Raw genomic sequence first — 19,835 nt, forward strand, 5'->3', positions numbered from 1 at the left:
AGTTTAGAACTGGAACTTTGAATTGGGCCTGCAAATGTATGCAGTCTGTCTATGCATAACATTTACTGGGAGTAAAAAAAAGGGGGGGAGGAGGTAAAGGACCCCTGGACAGTTAAGTCCAGTCAAAGGCAACTATGGGGTTGCGGTACTCATCTTGCTTTCAGGCCAAGGAAGCTGGTGTTTGTCCACAGACAGCTTTTCAGGTCACGTGGCCAGCTTGACCAGAGTGGAAACCAGAGTGCACGGAAATGCCGTTTACCTTCCTGCCTATTTATCTACTTGCATTGGCGTGCTTTCAAACTGATAGGCTGGCAGGAGCTGGGACAGAGCAATGGGAGCTCACCCTGTTCTGGAGATTCAAACCGCTGACCTTCTGACTGGCAAGCCCAAGAGGCTCAGTGGTTTTAGACCACAGCGCCACCCGTGACCCCTATTTACTGGGAGTCACAAGTGTGGAGAGAGTGCTGTTGTGTTCAGATCCTGCTTCCAAGCTTCTCTTCTGGTTGGCCATTGTGAAAACGATGCTAGATGGACTAGATGGTGATTTGATCTGACCCTGCAGTACTCTTCTTCCCACCCCCGTAGGTGTGACTGTGCAGACCAGGAAGAGCAAAGCAGTAGAGATCTGTGAAAAAGAATTATTGTCTGATGGCTTGATGTGGTGACTCCCCCCCCCCTTCTCTCTCCCTAGGGTCTTTCCCCCTCCAGTTGCATGACCTCCAGAAGCTGAGCTTCATTCTTCATCCCTACACTGGTCTCTTCCCTGCAGCCAGTCCAACACAGGGACATGTACAGTGCCTGACTTTTAACCCCTTCAGTGCTCAAGGTCCTTTCTGCCCACTAGCCTTGGGTGGATTTAATTTTTTTATTTTTTAAAAGGTGGCTTTGTGTTTTCCTTCTCCTCCCTGGAGGAGGCCGCAGACACTTCGCTCAGGGGAATCCCACTCTGAAATCTTATTGAGCTTGAATCAGTGGTAACCCATGGCTGGTAAACGGCTCTGCATCTCTCTAGGAGGTACCCAATAGCTTTGGATCAGGTTGGACAAACCTTTGAGGCGAACAGCCTTGACCTCTGCCATCTGCCGCGCTTTTTCCTGGAGAAGCAACAGGTGTGGTTTTGTGTGTGCGGATGTGTGTTGTTAACCACTGCAAGAAGCAAGAACTGCCCCAGACACACCTGCTTGCCGGATCTCAAAAGCCCAGAACGGCACGTTGAGAATTTCTGTTCCTCGCCAGATTTTTGCTGTTCCATCTTCAGAAAGAAGTTTACATTGAAGCTGGTTTCCGTGTGCTGCAAGTACTCTCTGAGATGCCGCTCCGGAAAGGATGGTGCGGGGAGGGGAATGACACAGTTCCAGGAACCCCACTCCAAGGCCATTGCTTCCCACCAGCCATAGCTCTCTCGCAGAATACCTGCACTGCAATGGCGTGGCCATTTGCAAGTACTTCTGCCTGAGCCTGACACATAAGCAATAAGCATGACATCCAAGATTTTCGCCCATCTCCCGCTCTGCAGGCTGGGTGCTGAGGAAGCAGCCCCTTCCCTCCCCAAGCGCTTGAGTTCTTGCCTTCACTTCCTTCCTTGCCCGCAAGCCTCGCAGGATCCAAACTCTGGCTGGACTCAAATCAGGCGGAGCAAGAAACCTCGCCGACACCCTGAGCCCATTGTCAACCCAGCCAAAGGAGGCGGAGTGCTCCGTGGGGCCTTGCTTGCTTGGAAGAGCCTGTGGTGCATTACTTGAACTAACAGCCTGAGGCCTCAGTGTGGGCTGCACCACACCTCAGGACTGGGGCAGCCACTGGGCATTTGGCACAACCTGCTCAGAAAAGTGGGGAAGAAGAGGCTCCTTTGTTCAGCACCTCAACATATCTGGGGGGGGGGGGGTGTTATTCCTTTATTTCTGCTACCTCACTCTTCACTTGCATGGGCAAAGGGACCAGCGGAGACTCATCCAGAGACACAGCGATTGCCCTCTTCTGCACCCGAGTCAGCAGACAGAACGTTGGACCCCACCAGTGCCACAGCAGCTGCTCACCTTGGCATAGTCTTCTCAGTCTTCCCCCATGCATTTGGCACATAAGGCTTAGATGCTGCTGTAAATGTAAGTGTTTTGTACCCACCTCCCCTGCCAGGCCTTTCTAGGTATCCATTTGGTGGCAGATCGGACAGCACTGTTCCCTCGAGGAACAGTGCCCCGCCACTCTCCCTCCAGTCAGACTTAAGAAGGAGGCAGCTCAGTTTCACTCCCCATGAAAAGGAATTGAGAACAAAACAATGTTTTAAAAGTTAAATAGAGTTTAATATGCATTAGCAATGCATCGCCACATGGGTGCATGAAGTGCATTCATTCTGCCCAGAGTTCACACATGCACAGTTAGGTGAGGCCTACGACTCTGTTGAAAAGCCAAGAGCTTCCAGGGTTTCAGATGGAAAACCTGGCTTAGGAAAAAACACCCCAAATTCACTACTTTGCCTTTTTTTAAAAAAACACACACATTGTGAACCTTTAGAAATAACTGAGGTTTGCTGTGGTTCCTACTCTATCCTTTACCCAACAGTTTTTAATTCAGCCAAAGGTTTTTAAAAATGTATTTTAACTGATTCAGATGTGAGAGGCACAGAATGTGGACAATGGTGCCATTTATTGGACCAAGTGGTTAAAAGTGTTCACAAGCTTCAGGAGGACCTTGAAGCATGAGTGTTCTAAAAATAAGTTTACATGCCCCTGAGTTTGGCTAGCAGTGCTATAAAAGGCACCATTGTTACATACTGATTTCTCAGAGAGGTGGGCAGAAGGGTGTGCACCATCTTTTTAAAATTATTATTACCCGAACTGTGCTAACGAAAGTTAACTTCTGCAACTTGTATGCATCATTCACATTTTCACGTGCTCTCCCGCTGGTCAGTGGACTGGGGAAGACACAAGCCAAACAATGAGATCATCTCAAGTATTGCCCACGCTCTTTCACGCATATTTTCAGTGTTGAGGTCTAGAACCTTGTGTTTCATGCTCCCGTCTCTTTGTGATGTAATCACAGCATATCTGTGGTCCCACTTTCATTCACCAATTACAGGCCTCTCACTGGGGGGGGCCCAATTCACAGATTTTAGCTTGCTTCCATTGATGGGTAGTCTTTTTACATAAAGGTCTCAGCAATAACTGATCTGTAAGCAGCCATTTTGAACTGACGCACCCCGTTATGCTCAGATGGTGCCTGTCTAGTGTTCAACGGGGGGCTGTGATTTAATCCAAAGTAGGATGGTGATTGTTTTTGCTTAAAAAAAAAAATTTAAAGCCATGTCGTAGTTGATTCAAGAAAGCACTTTAGCACCTGAAAAAATTGATTCAACGCTGATGTTGGATCTCAGCCTACTTGAAAATTAAAGGAAGCCACCAACCAGCGGGGAGGGGGGGTTGCTATCTGAGCCGTTTGTTTGGCGGGGTCATAAATGCCTAGAATTTCCTGTGACGTGCACCAGCTCCAAGACCACTAGTTCAAAAAAGTGATAAAATAGCCCCTTACTGAAACTTATTTATATGAAAATAAGTTCCTCTTGGACTTGTTTGTCTGTAATTATACTTAGGAATGCAGCCTTAATGGACATTTCCCCTCCTCTGCATGATGAAATTGGAGCCATTTTCATTGTGCCTGTTCAAAGCAGTGACACTTTGAGTGCCCTTAGAACGCCCTGCCTGATTTTCTGGTGCAAAAGAAGCCCCACCATGCAAACGACAACCCAGGTAATTTTTTTCCCCTGTTGGAAAGCTGGCTTGTCCACATTCAACACTGCAAACTTCTCACAGGATCTGGAAAATGCTCCACCCCCTCCAAGCACTCCATTTACCATAAGAGCTAGAGATTATTCACTTGAATTTGAAACTATTTTCTGCATGACTAACGCGTTCACAAGTTTAACCCACTGGCGCAAAAGATCGTTCTGAATGACACTTCCTCCAGGACTGAGTGCTCAGGGCCAGAAAGCTAGGTATCTGGGTCCAAGTAAAAGTCGCCCAAGAATAAAGGGTTTGGTATTTGAGCCAGATACAGAAGGATGAGGGCAAGTGTCCCTTGTTCCTGGGCTGTTAGCACCTCTGAAAGCTGCACTGATACCTTTCCCTCGCCAAGTGCACATAGCAAAGTCCTCTTCATCTTTGCTGGGGAAGAAATGACCCAGTGGCAGTCCAGATTTTTACAAAAAGGGAAAACTTAAAAGGAACCAGTTATCTGTGTCTTAGGCCTTTGTTCCCTAGATGGGGAGCATTGTAAGCCCTCCAGCTAGAGTTTGACCATCCTGGGTGGGGCTGATGGGAGTTGCAAGTCAACTATTGCTGGAAGGCCACAGGTTCCACATTCCTAGAACATTCTTGAGCAGCTGGGAAGAAGAAGAATACAAGCCCCCCCCCCTTCAGATTAGATAGGAAGCTTTTATAACAGTAACACCTGGCCTTGCTTAACCAAGGAATCTGCCTCAGCTTCGGCAATAGGGCTTGATGAATGAGGTTGCTGCCTCCTTTCTGAAGGCACGTTATGGATCCCCCACCTCCCCGTAAAAGAGAAATGAATTTGCCCTGAGTTATTTTAGCTAGTTTATTGCTTCAGGGCAGAGGACCCCCCCTTTTTTATGTTTTTCAGGCCTGGGGTCTGTTGATAGTCTTACATTTCACTAAGCATAAGGAATGAATGTAAATATCCGTTACAGTATCGGTTGGGGGTTATTTTATTGATGGCCCCATAAAAAAGGATGACAAAACCCTAAGGAGACCTTAACCCTGAGTGCAATAGGAGCTGATTGTATTATTGAACTAGCAGTGGTGAGTTCAGGAAACAAGAGACTGTTTGGCTCAAGTTGCACACTTTAAAAATAAACAGCTGTAAAGTGTATTTGTAAATATTTGCCAGCATTTTGGCAAGTTAATTTTTGTTTTAACTGTAGCATATAAATACAATAGGAATCCCCCAGGGACTTTCTAATGCTGAAAATTTGTGTGTAAAAAAACAAAACAAAACAAAAATTCCAGTGTTGTAATTATATGTGCTGCATGTGATTATTCCTTTTTATGTCGAGAAACAAACAAACAAAAAAAAGCAACTTCTTCCAACTGGAGGTCAGAATTGCCCTCATGTGCAGCCCGCACAACGTTGCATAGCCTAGTAAGATCTGCTCCTTCACCTCCCTTCATTGCAAAAAGCAGAACCGCTTCTCCGATGAAAAGCCAGAGAGAGACCATAGCTCAGTGGTAGAACAGATGATTTGCATGCAGACAGTCCTGGATTCACAAGGCCTTGAAAGAGAGACAGTCCATTGACAATACTTGGGTAGGCCAGCCCAGTGTAAGGTAACGCCATACTTCCTCAGGCCATTAGTGCATCTCTGGTTTTACGACAAGATGTCAAGAGTGCCAAGAACCTAGAGTTTTAGCCATAGATTTGTCAGAAGGGACCCATACGTATGCAAGCAGCCAGGACATTTATTATTGTCTCACAGGCTCTTTGGAATTGACATTTCCCCTTCTCAAAATGTGTATATGAGATGAGAGAGGCTTACATGATGCCACCCCTCTACCCTGGGCATCAGTGGAAGACAACCCCACAAAAGATCTTGCTGCTTCAGTTGAACCCCAACTTTATATCCAAAGAGGGATAAAGTGGTGAAGGTACTGCAGTGCAGGGCCCACATCCTTCCTCCCCTTTCTCTTTCCTCTTGGCTAGAGACCAAAGGATTTGCTCAACCTTTCTGTGGCTGTTGGGAGTACAGTCTACTCCTTCCACGTCTGCACAAGGGGGAAGGCACGCCGGTCTTCCTGCCATTTATAAACACTTGAGAATCCTTCAGATTGTGTGGAATGTATTTTTAAGAGATGAAAATATATTTTTTCTACTTGCTAATGTTAAGACTGGGTGGAAAGGGATTGTCGAATCCTGACATGGTGTGCTTGCAGGCAGATGAGCATCTCCTGCCTTAACATTCCCTCGCTTTCAGGTTAAGAGAAAGCAAGTGCAATTTTTAGCAAAATGTGTTCAGAGATCCTCATTTGCCAGCCCTCCAGAACCCAGGAAGCTACCAGCACTGTCCCAGTCACTCCACTCCTGACTCAAAAGGAAGCACTGTGCTGCTAGTATGTTCAGCTGGGGAAAGGCCCTGCTCTTTCACCTCCCAAACCTGCCTGCACATGGGACAGCAGGTGGTGCTAGCCTGCTAGTCACAGAGCAACAAGTCTGCATGCTATGTTTAAATGCAAACATTTGTCCGCATGTTATCTTCTGACTAATGCTGTCTGTTCTACAGTACTTAATCAATAAAACTATTTGTATGTTACTCAAATGTGTGAATTGCTTTGAGATGGAAAAAAGCCCAGCCAGTTTTGCATACCCTACCCACAGTGTTTTGGCAACAGCTCTAAGTACAGAGAACTGCATTGACTTGTTCAAGATCCACATGGTTGCTAAATAGTTAGTACTTTTTCAGGCATTTTTTGGACCTGCACAATACAATTTTTGTCCCTGAAATTAAGCACAATAATAGAATAGGATTTAGAAGAAAACCTGCCTTTGTGCGTATCAGGTACCTCTGACAACCTTGTCAAATGAAGACAGGACTGGATGAGACACTGGGCCATGAAACACAGGATCCAGAGCCTGGCCAGGAGAGAGGAATCTCACTACAAAACAAGTATAAATATAGTTTCTCGGTCCTTGGTGTCCTCCAATTTTGTTCTTCCTTGTCCTGGCCTTTGAATATCCCCTTACTTAGCACCAAATCCCAGCACATACTTTGCCTGCACCAAAACCAATTCCACCCCTTTAGCTTCCTAGCAAGAACCAGCATTTATCTGTAACTGTCCCAGATTCAATGTGCCTCCCTCAAGTACCCATTCTAAGCACTTTGAGAGTTATCAGCCATTTCCCCTCACATCTCTGAGGATCCTTAACTGGCATCTAATCTGTAACTTTTTAGTTGCATATAGCAGAGAGTAGGGCATTGCATCCTGCAACATACTCGAAATTAAAAGAAACTGTTTCTGTTGTCCGTGTTTTTATAAAAAAGGAAGTTTTATTTTTGCTTCCCAAAACAAAACCCACATAAGACAATCTTACCTTAGTGACTAACAGCAGCTAACTTACAAGAGTTCTAAACCCTGGAAAGAAACAAACAAAAATGCATCTGTACCAAAAGAGATCTCTGTCAAAGAGAGACTAGAAGTCTGGATTTGGGGGAGAAGGTGCACCGCTCCAGAGAATCGAGGCTGCTGTGGCAGTCAGGAACTGCGTTCTTGGACGACTGAAGTCTAGGAAGGCCGCTCAACAAGGGCAATGCTTTTGACTCCTGGTTACGCCTTATAATTGGTAGTGCTACAGACCAGGAAGGCCACTTGCTTCTAATCACAAGTCCATGCAAGGCATTCATAACCCACTGCATTGTTACATGGCAGGAGCCTGCTGCGCAGCTGCAACAGGAGTAGCTTGGCGAGGCAGAGTGTACATTGCACCGAGAAACTGGTCTGCAATGCGTCCAGCTTCTCTCAGTCCACTCAGCAGAGCTCCGTGAACAGTCGCTGGGTAGTTGCGAATTGTATGTTCTCCTGCAAAGAACAGGCGGGGAATTGGCTGGAAAAGAAATAAGAGATTGGCAATGTTACAAGAGCCCCAGTTTACCTGCTGAATATAGCATACTTGCAAAACAAGGAAGGTTTCCTAAAAAGCTGTCACTCCAAGTGACGCCTGGGAATAACTTTATCATTTGTTTTTCCCAGAATCAATCATCCCATACGGATTGCCCACAGAGAGAGTAGAAGAAATGTGTTCGGCATTTCAATGTGGCAGAGGACCAGTTTTCCTCCCTGTGGTCTAAAGGGAAGCAGAGTGCAAATTTAGCCCCTTGAAAAACATATTCAGCATCTCAAGCTGGTTTAAACTTACTTCTCTGTGTGTGCTTGAATAGAATGACCCAAGTGCACTGGGATAAGGCCGCTTGCTTGGCTTCAGAAGCAGATAGCAGGACCAATTCCCAAGTTGCACCTTAAATTTAGTCTCATGTCCCCCTTTCTAGAGTTTGCAAACAAACACATTTGGTGGGTGGGGAGTGGCAAGAGGGAACTGTTACTTCATTCCCATTATTCATAATTCCTTACACCTACTGCAGAGTGAGCCCAAAGGGATCAGGGATCAGGAGCCCAAAGGATCATCAGATCCTTCTAGGGCCTGAACAGCACCCAGCTATGGGTTGCTCCTAGTCAATGTTAACAACCAGCAAAGTTGCCATTTTTTTTATCTTCCCTTTTGATTCCCCCCTGCCCCAAAATGCCGAAGCAAAGTAAAAAGCTTGCTTTCATGAGGAGTTGTACTGATACTTGTAATTAAGGGGGGGGGACAGCTCCCTCCCATGGTACTTGCATGCTAGACAAGGAAGCCAAGTGGGATGAGATTAATAATAAAAATAAATTTATAAATATAATGAAACGTTCCAGGGGAAAAATGTGGTACAACATCAAAGGCTCCTGCTGCTTCCTGGTGCTAATCTAAATGCAGTTCTCACCTGGGGAGCTCCTGGAATGGCTGGTCCCGGAGTAATTGGCTGAGCCATCAAGTCATAATCATTTCCTGAAGATCCAGCTGCTACATAGGAATAGGATCCTCTGGCCCAGGGGTCTGCCCTCCAACGAGATACTACTGTTTCCTTAGGCTGAGGACAAAGAAGGGGGGGGGGGAGGTTACTCAAGTGTGTAACATTTCGTTAAGTCCCTGATACTAGGAGGATGTGTACAGGCACACATACATGTTTTTTTCCTAGGCTGAGGAAAACTGCAAGTAACAGCCCTGAAAAGCCTGGCAGCAATGCCCAATTATTCTCCTGTCAGCTGTGCTTTCAAGGTTTGCCCATGTCTGCAGAATGGAAAGCAGGAGCATCCAGAGTGAGGGAAGGGAGTCCAAGCAGTTCTAGTTGAGGACAGCAGGTGGTGAAAACAAAGCCTGTGGAAATGATCCTCTTTGCACCCAATAGCCAGCCTAAAGTACGCAATCCTAACCTATAGGGTTTAGGCTCTTTCCTCATTTTAGAAATGGCCCTTCTCTGTTGAAAGGCTTTTTCTAATCATAAATCCCTTTAAAGAAGCTGGAAAATTTGATCATTCTATAGGTGGTATCTAGAGGCTGATATTGTGCCATACACTGATAAAGGTAAGGTTGGCAAGAATCCTGAACATATGGAACTGAAGAAGTGTGCATGCACATGAAAGCTTATACCAAGAACAAACTTAGTTGCTCTCTAAGGTGCTACTGGACGTGTGTGTGTGTGTGTGTGTGTATCAACTGCATCAGACCAACACGGCTACCTACCTGAATATGGAACTATAAAGAGCTCAACGTGATACCTGAGGGACAGCACTGCTGCCAAAAATGCCCTTGAGAATTGCAAGACAGCGCCCGACAATGACATCATCACTGATGTTCTCCATTATTCCGGCTGCTTCACCTGCCACCAAGGCCAGAAGAATTGGTGCTGTGGAAAAGATTATTGGGACATCAGCAGAATGCAAACGCTAGCCTAATAGCTTTAGTTTCATCCTGCACAGGAATGTGCTTTATTAAGGTTCTCTGGCAAACAGCCTAAATAACAAGATTTCTCACTGGGATAAAGACCCAAACAAAAACTGATGGCTTTTGTTTCTTAAGGAGACAGAGTTTATCATCTTATGAGGGCACAGAAGGCAAAGATGGTGCCAAGTAGGAGTCATTTCTAACCACTTAGGAATTTCTGAAGTTACGTATATTGCTTTTGGTCATATCTGACATTAAACGCAGTGTCCCCAACTGAGAAGTGAGAAAAGGGAGCTCACTTCAACCAAAATCGCCTAGGCAAAGACTTCTCACTGCCCAGCTGAGCTGCTGCCAGTGACATTGAGCAACACTGAGCGAGGTGGACTGATAGTTTTTTAGTTTTTATGGTGATACATGCAACCAGAAGCTGGCATAGCAAGGGGGCAGGGGGCTGGATCAGATCAAATGCAGTCAGCTAACAGCAACAGGACTGGCTCGGGATTCAGTGGGCACCAGGCAAGCTCAGCCCTATCCCAGAACGGGGGATTCCTGTACTTCAGCACACAATTTTGAGGGCAGAACACTGGTGTCCCCCTGAGGGCTGGCAGAGCTTTTTTGAGCTGGGCAGAGTCCCACTCCATCCAACTCCACCACCACAGAGGTGGACCACAGTTTGGATTTCAGCCAAAGGCGCCTATGAAAATATTTACATGCTTTGGTGCCAACTACCTTTGTAAAGATTCCAAAACAGGAAAAGCTCTCCTCGGCTGGCTGTTGTGCTGCCAACGTGACCAAACAAATTTACACTGGGATCCCAGAACACACGGTCAAAACACAGCACAACCTAAAAAGGAAGGAAACGTTAGGATTCAGGAAAGACTCTGGTCTGGTTCAGCGTTTTAAGTTTTGCTGCCGCTTGTCTTTTTCACATGGATCGCAAGGGAAGGGGGGCGCTTTACATTTCTCACCAGTTCCAAGCTGTGCTTTAAATAATTTCCCCTTCTTCTTTCATGTCACAGGAAATCTATATACAAGTTTTGTGTTTTCACAAAATAAACTCAGAAAATACTTCAGACCCTGACATACACATATGAATTAATATATATGAAACAGACTATAAGAGTAAGATACATTCGCTTCGGGAAGTGTTTCTCCGATTTCCAGCCAACGTTCATTGACACCCCCAGTACGCTATCAAGTGTAAGTGGAAAGCAAGCTAAGCTTTCTGATTCAATGCTGCTAGAACTGATTCATCTCTTCTAGGGTATGATTTTCTTCAGCATGTGGTATACATTGCACTACTCAGGCCCCGCCTGAAGCAAAAAAGGCAAAGCTATATACGAATGGTTTTGTGCTCTATTCTCAGCTATGGAACACTGAAATGAATTGAGGAAGAAAGCTTCCACCTATCCACAGCAGGTAAGGGTATAGCTAGTGTAATTGCTCTTTGCTGCCCCCCCCCTTGCTCCACTTTTGTACATTTCAAGCTACCTTGTTAAGGTTTCCAAATCCCATTCTCTGCACAGCAGATGTCTTCCACTCCGGAAGAGGAGGAACAAACTGTACAGCAGGAGGCTGCTGCTTCAGCACTCCCAAGGGAAGGGTGCAGAGAACAGCATCACACTTATAAATAAATGTCTGGCTAGTGGACCGGGTGTTGACAGCTATTACTTCACATCCTGGTAAAATGAAAGAGGAAGGGAGGGGGGGAAAGAGAAGAGAATGCCATGAAAGAAAATCGCTAGTATTGTTGGGTAGGTTTATAGGGGTGAAAGAATGGCTGCTCAGACATCTTAAAGTACTAATAACAATTTTTTTAGTTCCTGAATATTAGGTAGATTGAGATTCTGCCGGCTCACAATCCTAGCATCATGTCTATTGGTCTTTCCAGTGTACAACCTGTTTCACAATCCTCATCTCCAAGAGCCTCAAAAATCACTCTGCAAAATTGCTTGCTCAATGCCACCTCAGGACATTAGAGCTAACTTGGGATTCAAATCTGCCTCTCCCTTCTCCAAACCAAACTCTCCTACTGGCACTGTATTGTCTTTGCCCTGAAGCCATTGAATGACAGCCAGTTATACTTTTTTCGCACATCCCCCCTTATTCCCAATTTTGGCTGCCCTCATTCCATGCAAGCTCATCCACAGTAGCCCCTATTTATCTTCACATCTTTGGACACGACTCCTCATACCTGAATTGTCACCCTTTCTCAGTTTCAACTGCCTCTCTTCTCTATATACTCCCCCAAAACCACAGTATTTGTGGTCTCTTTGTGTCTTCGTCCACCACAAACTCATATTCTTGGCTCTGATTAATCTCACCCACCCTTGTCACACCCATTTTCAAGCTCTGGCTTTCCCTTTCATTGTCTATGTACGTACATCACATCCCGAGACCTTGTCAGCATTCCAATATCCTTCATCACCAAACAGTGACAGAAGGCACATGATTAGTGGGTGCAACACCACCCACTGGCTTTCCCTGGAGGTAGTGAGCAAACAGCAGCCTTAAAACTACGGGACCATGAGACTTGACTGCAAGTTTTGCTCACCTGAGGCTGTGTAGCGAACCTGCCGAACGGCTGTGTTAAGTTTAATGTCCAATCCTTCAGCCAAAGCCACGGGCACACAGGAATAACCATTTCTCACAGTCAGATGACTGCCTGTGAACTCAAAATCATCATCCTGAAATGGAGAGGGGGAGATTCAGAAGTCCCATCAGTGAATTTGTAGGGCAATTAATTGGTCCTAGTGAATTCCCCTCACGCTGCCCATGGACAAAAAGTGGTGACAAATTCCCACGGATGGCAATGACGAAAGGCTTCTGCTTATGTGAAACAGAACATTGGGCTACTTGCAGTGAACGGGTCTCTCTGGGGGGAAGCAGGGAGCATTCTGAAAAGAGTGGAAATTGTCTAAGCTGAGCCAAATCAGGGAGGAATATCCTAGGAAGGCGGAAGCAGCTGCAGCAGCAAGAGCATGTCTTTCCTTCCTGCCCACCCAGCGTGCTTGTCTCACCTGTGAGTGTCTACACAAGGGAATAATGTTCTTAAAAGGCATGCTAAGTATAAATTCCCGTACCCATATTGTATAGTCGGAGTTCATATAATTTATTTGGAATGACATTTGCATGATTAGGCCTGTGTGCGTTGGATTTTATTGGATACATTCCTTATTGGATTTTATTGGGATATATCCCTTTTAAGTATGTTATACCATGGACATCCAGTAGTGTTGAAGGTGCAGCAGATAAGTGGGGAGGAAGGTGCTCTCTCATTCCCCACCATGTGTGCATAGGGGAGCTGATCCAGGCAACATCCCATCCAGCCCAGAGGAAACCAGAATGCTGAAGTAATAAATCCAAGTAGCATCGAATCTGCTATGGTTGGCAACGTTGCAAAAGAAACCAATAAAGTGCAGGTGGAGTTTTCAGTCTGTATTTGAGAGTGTCCTGTGTCTCAAAGCTGCATTTTAGAAACGGTGCCAGGGCTGTGTATATTCTGCAATCATACTGCTAAGCCATAGAACGTGTGTGTGCCTGTGAGGAAAGGCTTGGAAAGAGCATATTCATAGCACTTTCAGTGATCAAAGGTTGGGACTTTATACATAATTATTTGCAAAATAACTTTAAAAAAATAATTTTGCAAAATCAATATTCAGGCTCTTTGGAGGTACAGAATTTGTGTTACCCTGGAGCAGATTTGTGTTCAGGGCAGAATATACACAATCCTGGCCATGAATTACTCCACAATTCCATCTTTCCATACGGATAAATTCAAACTTCTTTTGAAACACTCACTTAAATGTCAGTCTGGAGAAAACATGGAGTTACCTGGTCCCAATGTTTCAATGACAGAGTAGAGAGAGGTGTGGCATTGGCGAATTCAAGATTTGCAAAATGCCAGTCAAGGATCTGTCTGTCCCTTGATGATAAATAAACATCACTGCAAATAAATTTGACAGAAAAAACAAAAAATGCTGTTAGGGAGATGCTACCAGTGCATGGCCCTGTATCAGGTGGGTCTGCAAACCTCTTGCCCTTCAACACAACTGTATATCCCTTGTGCTTACAGCCACTTTTGACAGGAGCTCATTCACTACTTTTTCACCTTATGGCTGAAATGTTACTGACCAGAGAAAGAAAGACTGCTGTAAGGTCACCTCTCAGTCAGATTTTATCCAATGTTGCTGATGACAGCACCCAGTTTTTTATTAATTTTATTGCACTGCATATTATCCTATCAGCTCAGAGTGGTTTTATAAGCAGGAAGAGACCAATCTCTGCCTTCAAGACTCATAAGAGCATTAAGCCACAGAAAAAACAGAAGGTGAAATATGGACTCATCCAGTCCCTTGAAGAGCAGCCAAAACCCTCTCTCCCATGTACAATTCACCATTTCATATCCTTCTCCTCTTTCCATTTTCACATCCAGTCCTATAGCTTTCACACTATCCTAATGGTCAGCCAACTGAAATTCTCCCTATCCTTCTTAAGGGTACCCTCCCCCTGACCTCCTTTCCCCGTTGTTCATCCTCCTCTTCTTTCAAGCTGTCAACATTTCAGTATCTACGTCTAGCTTCCAGATTTTATGTGCCATGGCAGCTTGTTCCTACCGTGAAGGCTTTTTGCTTTACAATAAACTTACTAAGAGTTTTCCTTAAACACGGCTCAGTCGAGGACCACGTTTACTCCCCTTAAAGCCACTATGAGGTTTTGGGTGTGTGGTTTTTTTAAAAAATCAAGTTGTGTACAAATTTTATGAAATAAATAAAACACGGCCAACTGTGAAAGGCAGTATGAATTCGAGCTCAAGTGCTGCATTTGCCTTCTGCTGCAACTGAACTAAGTGCTATGTGCACACAGCAGAGAACAGTGCACACTGCAAAGCTTTCTTTGATGCTTCCACCACTGCAAACCACTTTTGGTTAAAACTGTAACATTAGGCTGAGAAGCGAATTTCCTCTCTGACATGCGGTGGGAGCCTCCAAGAAACCACCAACTCTTCAGAATGCTACTTTCATCATGAACCTGGGGACTAGTTGTGAATACAACAAAACCCTCTGGTCGGTCTTCAGACCACAGTTCAAGAACCACTGGCTTATCCTTCATCACCTGAACTATTCCACTGCATCTCTTTGACAAGCACAACTCAAGGAAGAGGTAAGTAAAAGCAAAAAAAAAAAAAACCAACACCTTCACTAACATCCAGCCACTCAGATATATACCTTGGAGGATTGGCTTCTAGTTCCTGAAGCTTCTCTTCCAGCTTTGCTTGTGTTTCAGCCAGCTCATCATACTCCTGATAAGTGCATAGATAAAGAGAACATTACTGAAGAGCAATGTTGAAGAATTATCTTATTATTTAGTGTTTATAATAGTATTTACCCTCTGATAAAATATTGGGCTAGTATACAGCCATATGCACACATGGAAATATAAAAAGAGATCAAGGAAATCATTAAAATGATTGGTGAGTCAAGAGGTTTTAAATAGCTGCATAGGTGTTCTCAGTATAAAAGAGTCTTTAAGAGACCCAGGGAGTCAAAAGCGAGAATGCTGCTGAATTTCTGCTGGAAGAATGTTCCATAGCATGGGACTGGCAACACTAAATTGTCTGATTTCTGGTTGAGGCCAGACAGGTCTCTGTAATTATTAAGCTCGAGGAGGATAGGAGATCATCTTCCTTCTCTACTATAACTTTTAGCACTGACCAGCCCACCATTTGCAGTTTCTGGAAACATTTTTTGTTTCAACAGGCTTCTTCAGCTGGATAAAAAAGAATTCTGCCTCAGTTGTTCATTTTGTATTGTTTTTAAGGCTACATTCAGTTATTTTTGATGCTGTTTTGTGAAACGATGCTTAACTACCTTCTATGACATCTTTGTAACTTGCCTTCACACACACACACACACACACACACACACAGAGAGAGAGAGAGAGAGATTCATGAAATGTATTTTTTTTACGCACCAATCCAAAAATGAGATGCAAAATTCATTCATATGTAGCAGTGCAAACTACCTGAGCTGTGATATAAAACAGCTGGAGGACTCTTTTTCAAAAAAAAAAAATATTCCGTAGGCAAAGCCATTTTCACATTGATCCTTACCTTACACAGAGCAGTAAGATCTCTATGCTTACTCTTCACAAGGAACTCTGCAGTGATGTCTCGAGGCGGTTTTACTTCAGATGCCTCCTTGTACTGCTGGTGGAGCTCCTTTATCTTCTCTTTCAAGTTCACCATCTATAAAGGCGGGTGGGGTAGAGAGAAAAAACACTTAGCAGGAAGAGAGGGGGAAAGCCCTTTTGTACCTTTCAGGACTCTGCAGAAGAGCTTACTGAACTGTGTGTCACGACACGTTAGTATGTCGGCTGCAAGGTGTACTGTAGGTTTGTTGGGCAAATGCTCCCCGCACTCTGCCCAGGGCTGGAAGGAGGTCAGTTTAACCTCCGGCTTGCTAGTAAAACTGAATTACTGTGTCATGAAATGATGCATGTATAAAAAGTGTGTCACCAACCTGAAAAGTTTGGAAAGCTCTGTTCTACAGCAATGGCGTATCATACTCTTATATGTAGGACTGCACAGATAAAGGACTCTTCCAAGCCACTGCACTGGCCCCAAAATGGGGCCAAAACCTTCCTACACCAAGAAGTAAGTTGTACGTAAAGGGAACGGAGCTGTGCGTGTCTCAAGCTGGGATAAGCATCTGACCTTATTAAGAAGATCTTTAAGCTCTTCTTGAGTTTTCACTATCTTCTTCCAGTGTTCAATCTGTTCGTCTTTCACATGCTTCTCCTGCAATCTACGTAAGGAAAAGAGAAAGAATTGCAGATGGCAAAACAAGAGGTAGAGTAAGGATTTCAGGCTGCAGCAGCATCTAGGGCCTAGACCAGGGATAGGGAAACATTTTTCAGCCCAAGATCCACATTCCCTTCTGCAAACCTTCTACAAGGCACATGCCTCTTGTGGGCAGATCCAAAGGCAAAAGTGGTTTGAGTGACAAATTCAAATATTACCTTTGTATCAGGTAGTTTCTACACACACACACACACACACACACACACACACACACACACACTCCTATCCTCCATACAAACAAGCAAGAGGCATTGTCAGAGTTCAAGGATGTATTCTACCAACACAAAAACACTCAAAGAGAGTGCAAAGCAGAGCTGGTGAGGGTGTGGTCTGGGAAAGCCCCAAGGGCCAGAAAGAGAGACCCCTGAGAGCTGCATTTGGCCCCTGGGTATCTCCACGCATGGCTTAGGCCATATTGCAACACTTGCTAGACAGCAGTTCAAGCAGCTGCCTCAAAGTACTGTTCAGGTTACGTGTGAAACTGCCTTCTGTTAGCAGCCAACTCCATCAAATTCCCAGATGAACTGGTGGGGGATACAGAAACGTTTGGCAAGCATTTCAAAAACACAAGAAACCCGTATTTAACACTCAAGGAAAGCTGTAAAGCCCACTGACTGGCAGTCTCCTCCCTGGTTCAAGGCAGAATCAAACATGAATACAAGTGGCAACCATTCTAGGTGCGTCAAATTGACATGTGATTGCCAACGCACAGGTCCTTTTAGACCCTTAAGGCAGCAGAAGGGGGGTGGGGTGTAAAGAAGCGGGGCAGGCTTCTACCCACTTTGCCGACACGCATGGGGGCCTGGAACAGAACCCCCATGTGAAATGGTCACTGTCATTGCTTATACAGAGCTTCTCTGAAGGCATGCGGGCAAAAGTGACATCTGAGAGTTAATATACTACAAACCTGAAGACATGTTCCAGCAAAATATACTTAACACACAGTGGTCAGATCCACTGAATTTAATCTAGACTTCTTTCTTCACACAGATAAATTTCATCAACAGCAGCAGCAACAACAGCTGAGGACATTTTCAGTTATCTATGAAACGTAACCTCACTTACTGTATGACGACTTCTAAAGCCTGACCCAGGGAGACAGGCTTGTTATTAAGGACATTGAAGTCCAGCTGGTGGCTGAGATATGAAGTAGCTTCCAGCAAACGATTGAACTCTTGCTCTACCATTTCATCTTTCTCCTTTGGAACCTGCAAGAAAGATCCTTGAAGTTAATCATAAGTAAAACAGCAACAAAAGCTCAAGAAGCACTTTCCACTCACACACTATATACCACCCAGCCCTTTTAAAATGTGGGCAGAACAGCTAAAGGCGTTAAGTTGTAGGAGGAAGAGTTTGATTAAACAGTAAGAAAATATTATCTAGTATAACAACAGCTTAGCAACAGACTTATATTTTTAAGCCAGTATGTAATTTTGCTCCAAACTATTCTCTCAAATGAATGTTTCCAAGAAACATCAAACTTACCGCTTGTCCATTGGCTTCATAGAGTGGACACTTCTGTTTTATTTTGGCCAGTTCCATATTTACTTGCTTGCTCACCACAGCCATTGGGTTTCCTCCTAAAAAAAAAAAAAAGAGAGAGAGAGAGAGAGAGAGAGAGAGAGAGAGAGAGAGAGAGAGATCGTACAGAGAAGAATATAATTGTTTCGATTCCCATTTCCAGAGGGATTGTATCTAGCAAATGAAGGAACTGAAACCTGGAAAACTTGCAGAAGGAACACATCTCATTCTTAAAATACAGCTAGATAAAACTAATCACAAATATTGGATAGTTTACTCTGAGTCCCAGTAGTGAGATTAGGAAGGGCCCTCCTTCTCTCCTTCTAGTTTTGCTTTCTATCACCTTTCCCTTTCGGAGAGAGAATGATCTAGGACTGATCAACTGTCTGATGAAATAAACTAAAAATCTGAATTAGGCCACAGGCCCACCAAGTAAGGCCAGAGAGAGAAAAAGGGAGAAAAAATATTCATATGGGGAAGCCATGGAGAACTGCTATTGCCAATCATAAAAATTGGGTGCCAAGGAATGTGCAAAACTACTCAGTAATAAGCCCATAGATGCAGAGTTTGAATTCAGACTTGTTTTTAAAGACTCACCAAGTCCTGTTACCACCATGGCTCCTAGGTCTGCAACGTAGTTTCCTTTGCGAAAAGTGGCAACTCTGCCCCCTACACGATCCTTTAAGAGAGAAAAATTCCAGGGGTTACATTTGCAGGGCTTTCACTGGAACTATATGCTAATTTTAGTAAACCCTTTGAAACACTAGCAGTAATGCTTTCTTTTTCAAAAAGTGTTGGACAGCGAATTTTAAATAAAACGAACCCTCTTGTAAAAAAACCACAAAAAACAGAATAGGAAACAAGAGAGTTGAAATTGGCTAACAGGTTAGTAAATCCAAATAAATATGTTTAAAACTAAACGGGAAGCGCCTTGAGAGGAAACAGACTGCAGCAGCTTGATGGAGAATTGTACCTGTAAAGTATTACCCTGACACCTGTCTTAATTTTCTCTTTATTAACTATGTCCCTGCAGCCACATTCTGAACTTATCATCAGTCCCAAGCATGATCTGAAGGCACGTAATACAACTAAGTCTAAGTCTGGTCAGTGCATGAATAGGAAAACTATCTGGGAACTCCATTTCAGTATTAATTAAGGGTAAATGTTTATCTAACTTCTAATGCACTGCTGGAAGCAGTTACAGAGTTGCCTGTATTTCAAACTATTGGTCTATCTAATTCAGTATTGTCTACCCTAGACTGGCAATAGCGCTCTGGCACGGAAAGAATTAGCTAAGGTCAAGGATGAGAGCACACTGAACAAGAGGGCTCAAGGCCACGTTATTGGTTAAAGCTTAACACTGATATTCTTCAGTCATAAAAACGAATGTTAATGTGGGCTGCTTCACAGTTTTTTCAGTGGCAAAGTCAAGTTCCAATGCCTAAAACCACTACAGTGGTGCCCCGCAAGACGAATGCCTCGCAAGACGGAAAACTCGCTAGACGAAAGAGTTTTCTGTTTTGGAGGTGCTTCGCAAAACGAATTTCCTATGGGCTTGCTTCGCAAGACGAAAATGTCTTGCGAGTTCCTGCGGTTTTTTTTCCCTTTCCCCCCCTTTTTCTAAGCCGCTAAGCCGCTTATCTGCTTATCCGCTAATAGCGCTAATCTGTCAATGGGCTTGCTTCGCAAGACGAAAAAACCGCTAGACGAAGAGAATCGTGGAACGGATTCTTTTCGTCTTGCGAGGCACCACTGTATTGGGAGCCAATGTCAATCCAGACTCCATGTTATACAAGCTGCACTTTTAGATATACAGAAAGTATTTTAGGTGTGTATCTTAAAAACATGAAGCAGTTATAAAAGGCCAGGGAATCAGAAGACTTTTGGGGGTTTTTTTGTTACACTACTATACCCT

General features: G+C 44.3%; 2 protein-coding genes across 4 annotated transcripts in view; one reads left to right on the forward strand and one right to left on the reverse strand.

The window, feature by feature from the left end:
• The window catches only part of LUZP1 (leucine zipper protein 1), a 72,710-nt gene extending 66,391 nt beyond the window's left edge, over positions 1-6,319 (forward strand). For all 3 annotated transcript variants that reach the window (XM_081868731.1, XM_081868730.1, XM_081868729.1), the window contains one exon: positions 692-6,319. The gene's annotated coding sequence lies outside the window, so the exon portion shown is untranslated. The remainder of the gene's footprint in view (positions 1-691) is intronic.
• Positions 6,320-7,019: 700 nt separating this feature from the next.
• KDM1A (lysine demethylase 1A) overlaps positions 7,020-19,835 on the reverse strand; it is a 43,457-nt gene continuing 30,641 nt past the window's right edge. The window contains exons 8-20 of the mRNA XM_081868812.1: positions 18,518-18,599; positions 17,885-17,979; positions 17,465-17,607; positions 16,253-16,343; positions 15,650-15,784; positions 14,766-14,839; positions 13,372-13,483; positions 12,092-12,224; positions 11,029-11,216; positions 10,267-10,381; positions 9,372-9,499; positions 8,537-8,683; positions 7,020-7,608 (exon numbers count right to left, since the gene is read on the reverse strand). Coding sequence (XP_081724938.1) covers positions 7,423-7,608; positions 8,537-8,683; positions 9,372-9,499; positions 10,267-10,381; positions 11,029-11,216; positions 12,092-12,224; positions 13,372-13,483; positions 14,766-14,839; positions 15,650-15,784; positions 16,253-16,343; positions 17,465-17,607; positions 17,885-17,979; positions 18,518-18,599 — 1,629 coding nt within the window. The 3' untranslated portion in view covers positions 7,020-7,422. The remainder of the gene's footprint in view (positions 7,609-8,536; positions 8,684-9,371; positions 9,500-10,266; positions 10,382-11,028; positions 11,217-12,091; positions 12,225-13,371; positions 13,484-14,765; positions 14,840-15,649; positions 15,785-16,252; positions 16,344-17,464; positions 17,608-17,884; positions 17,980-18,517; positions 18,600-19,835) is intronic.

The sequence above is a fragment of the Podarcis erhardii genome, assembly GCF_964252035.2.
Source record: "Podarcis erhardii genome assembly, chromosome: 7".
Taxonomy (NCBI): domain Eukaryota; kingdom Metazoa; phylum Chordata; class Lepidosauria; order Squamata; family Lacertidae; genus Podarcis; species Podarcis erhardii.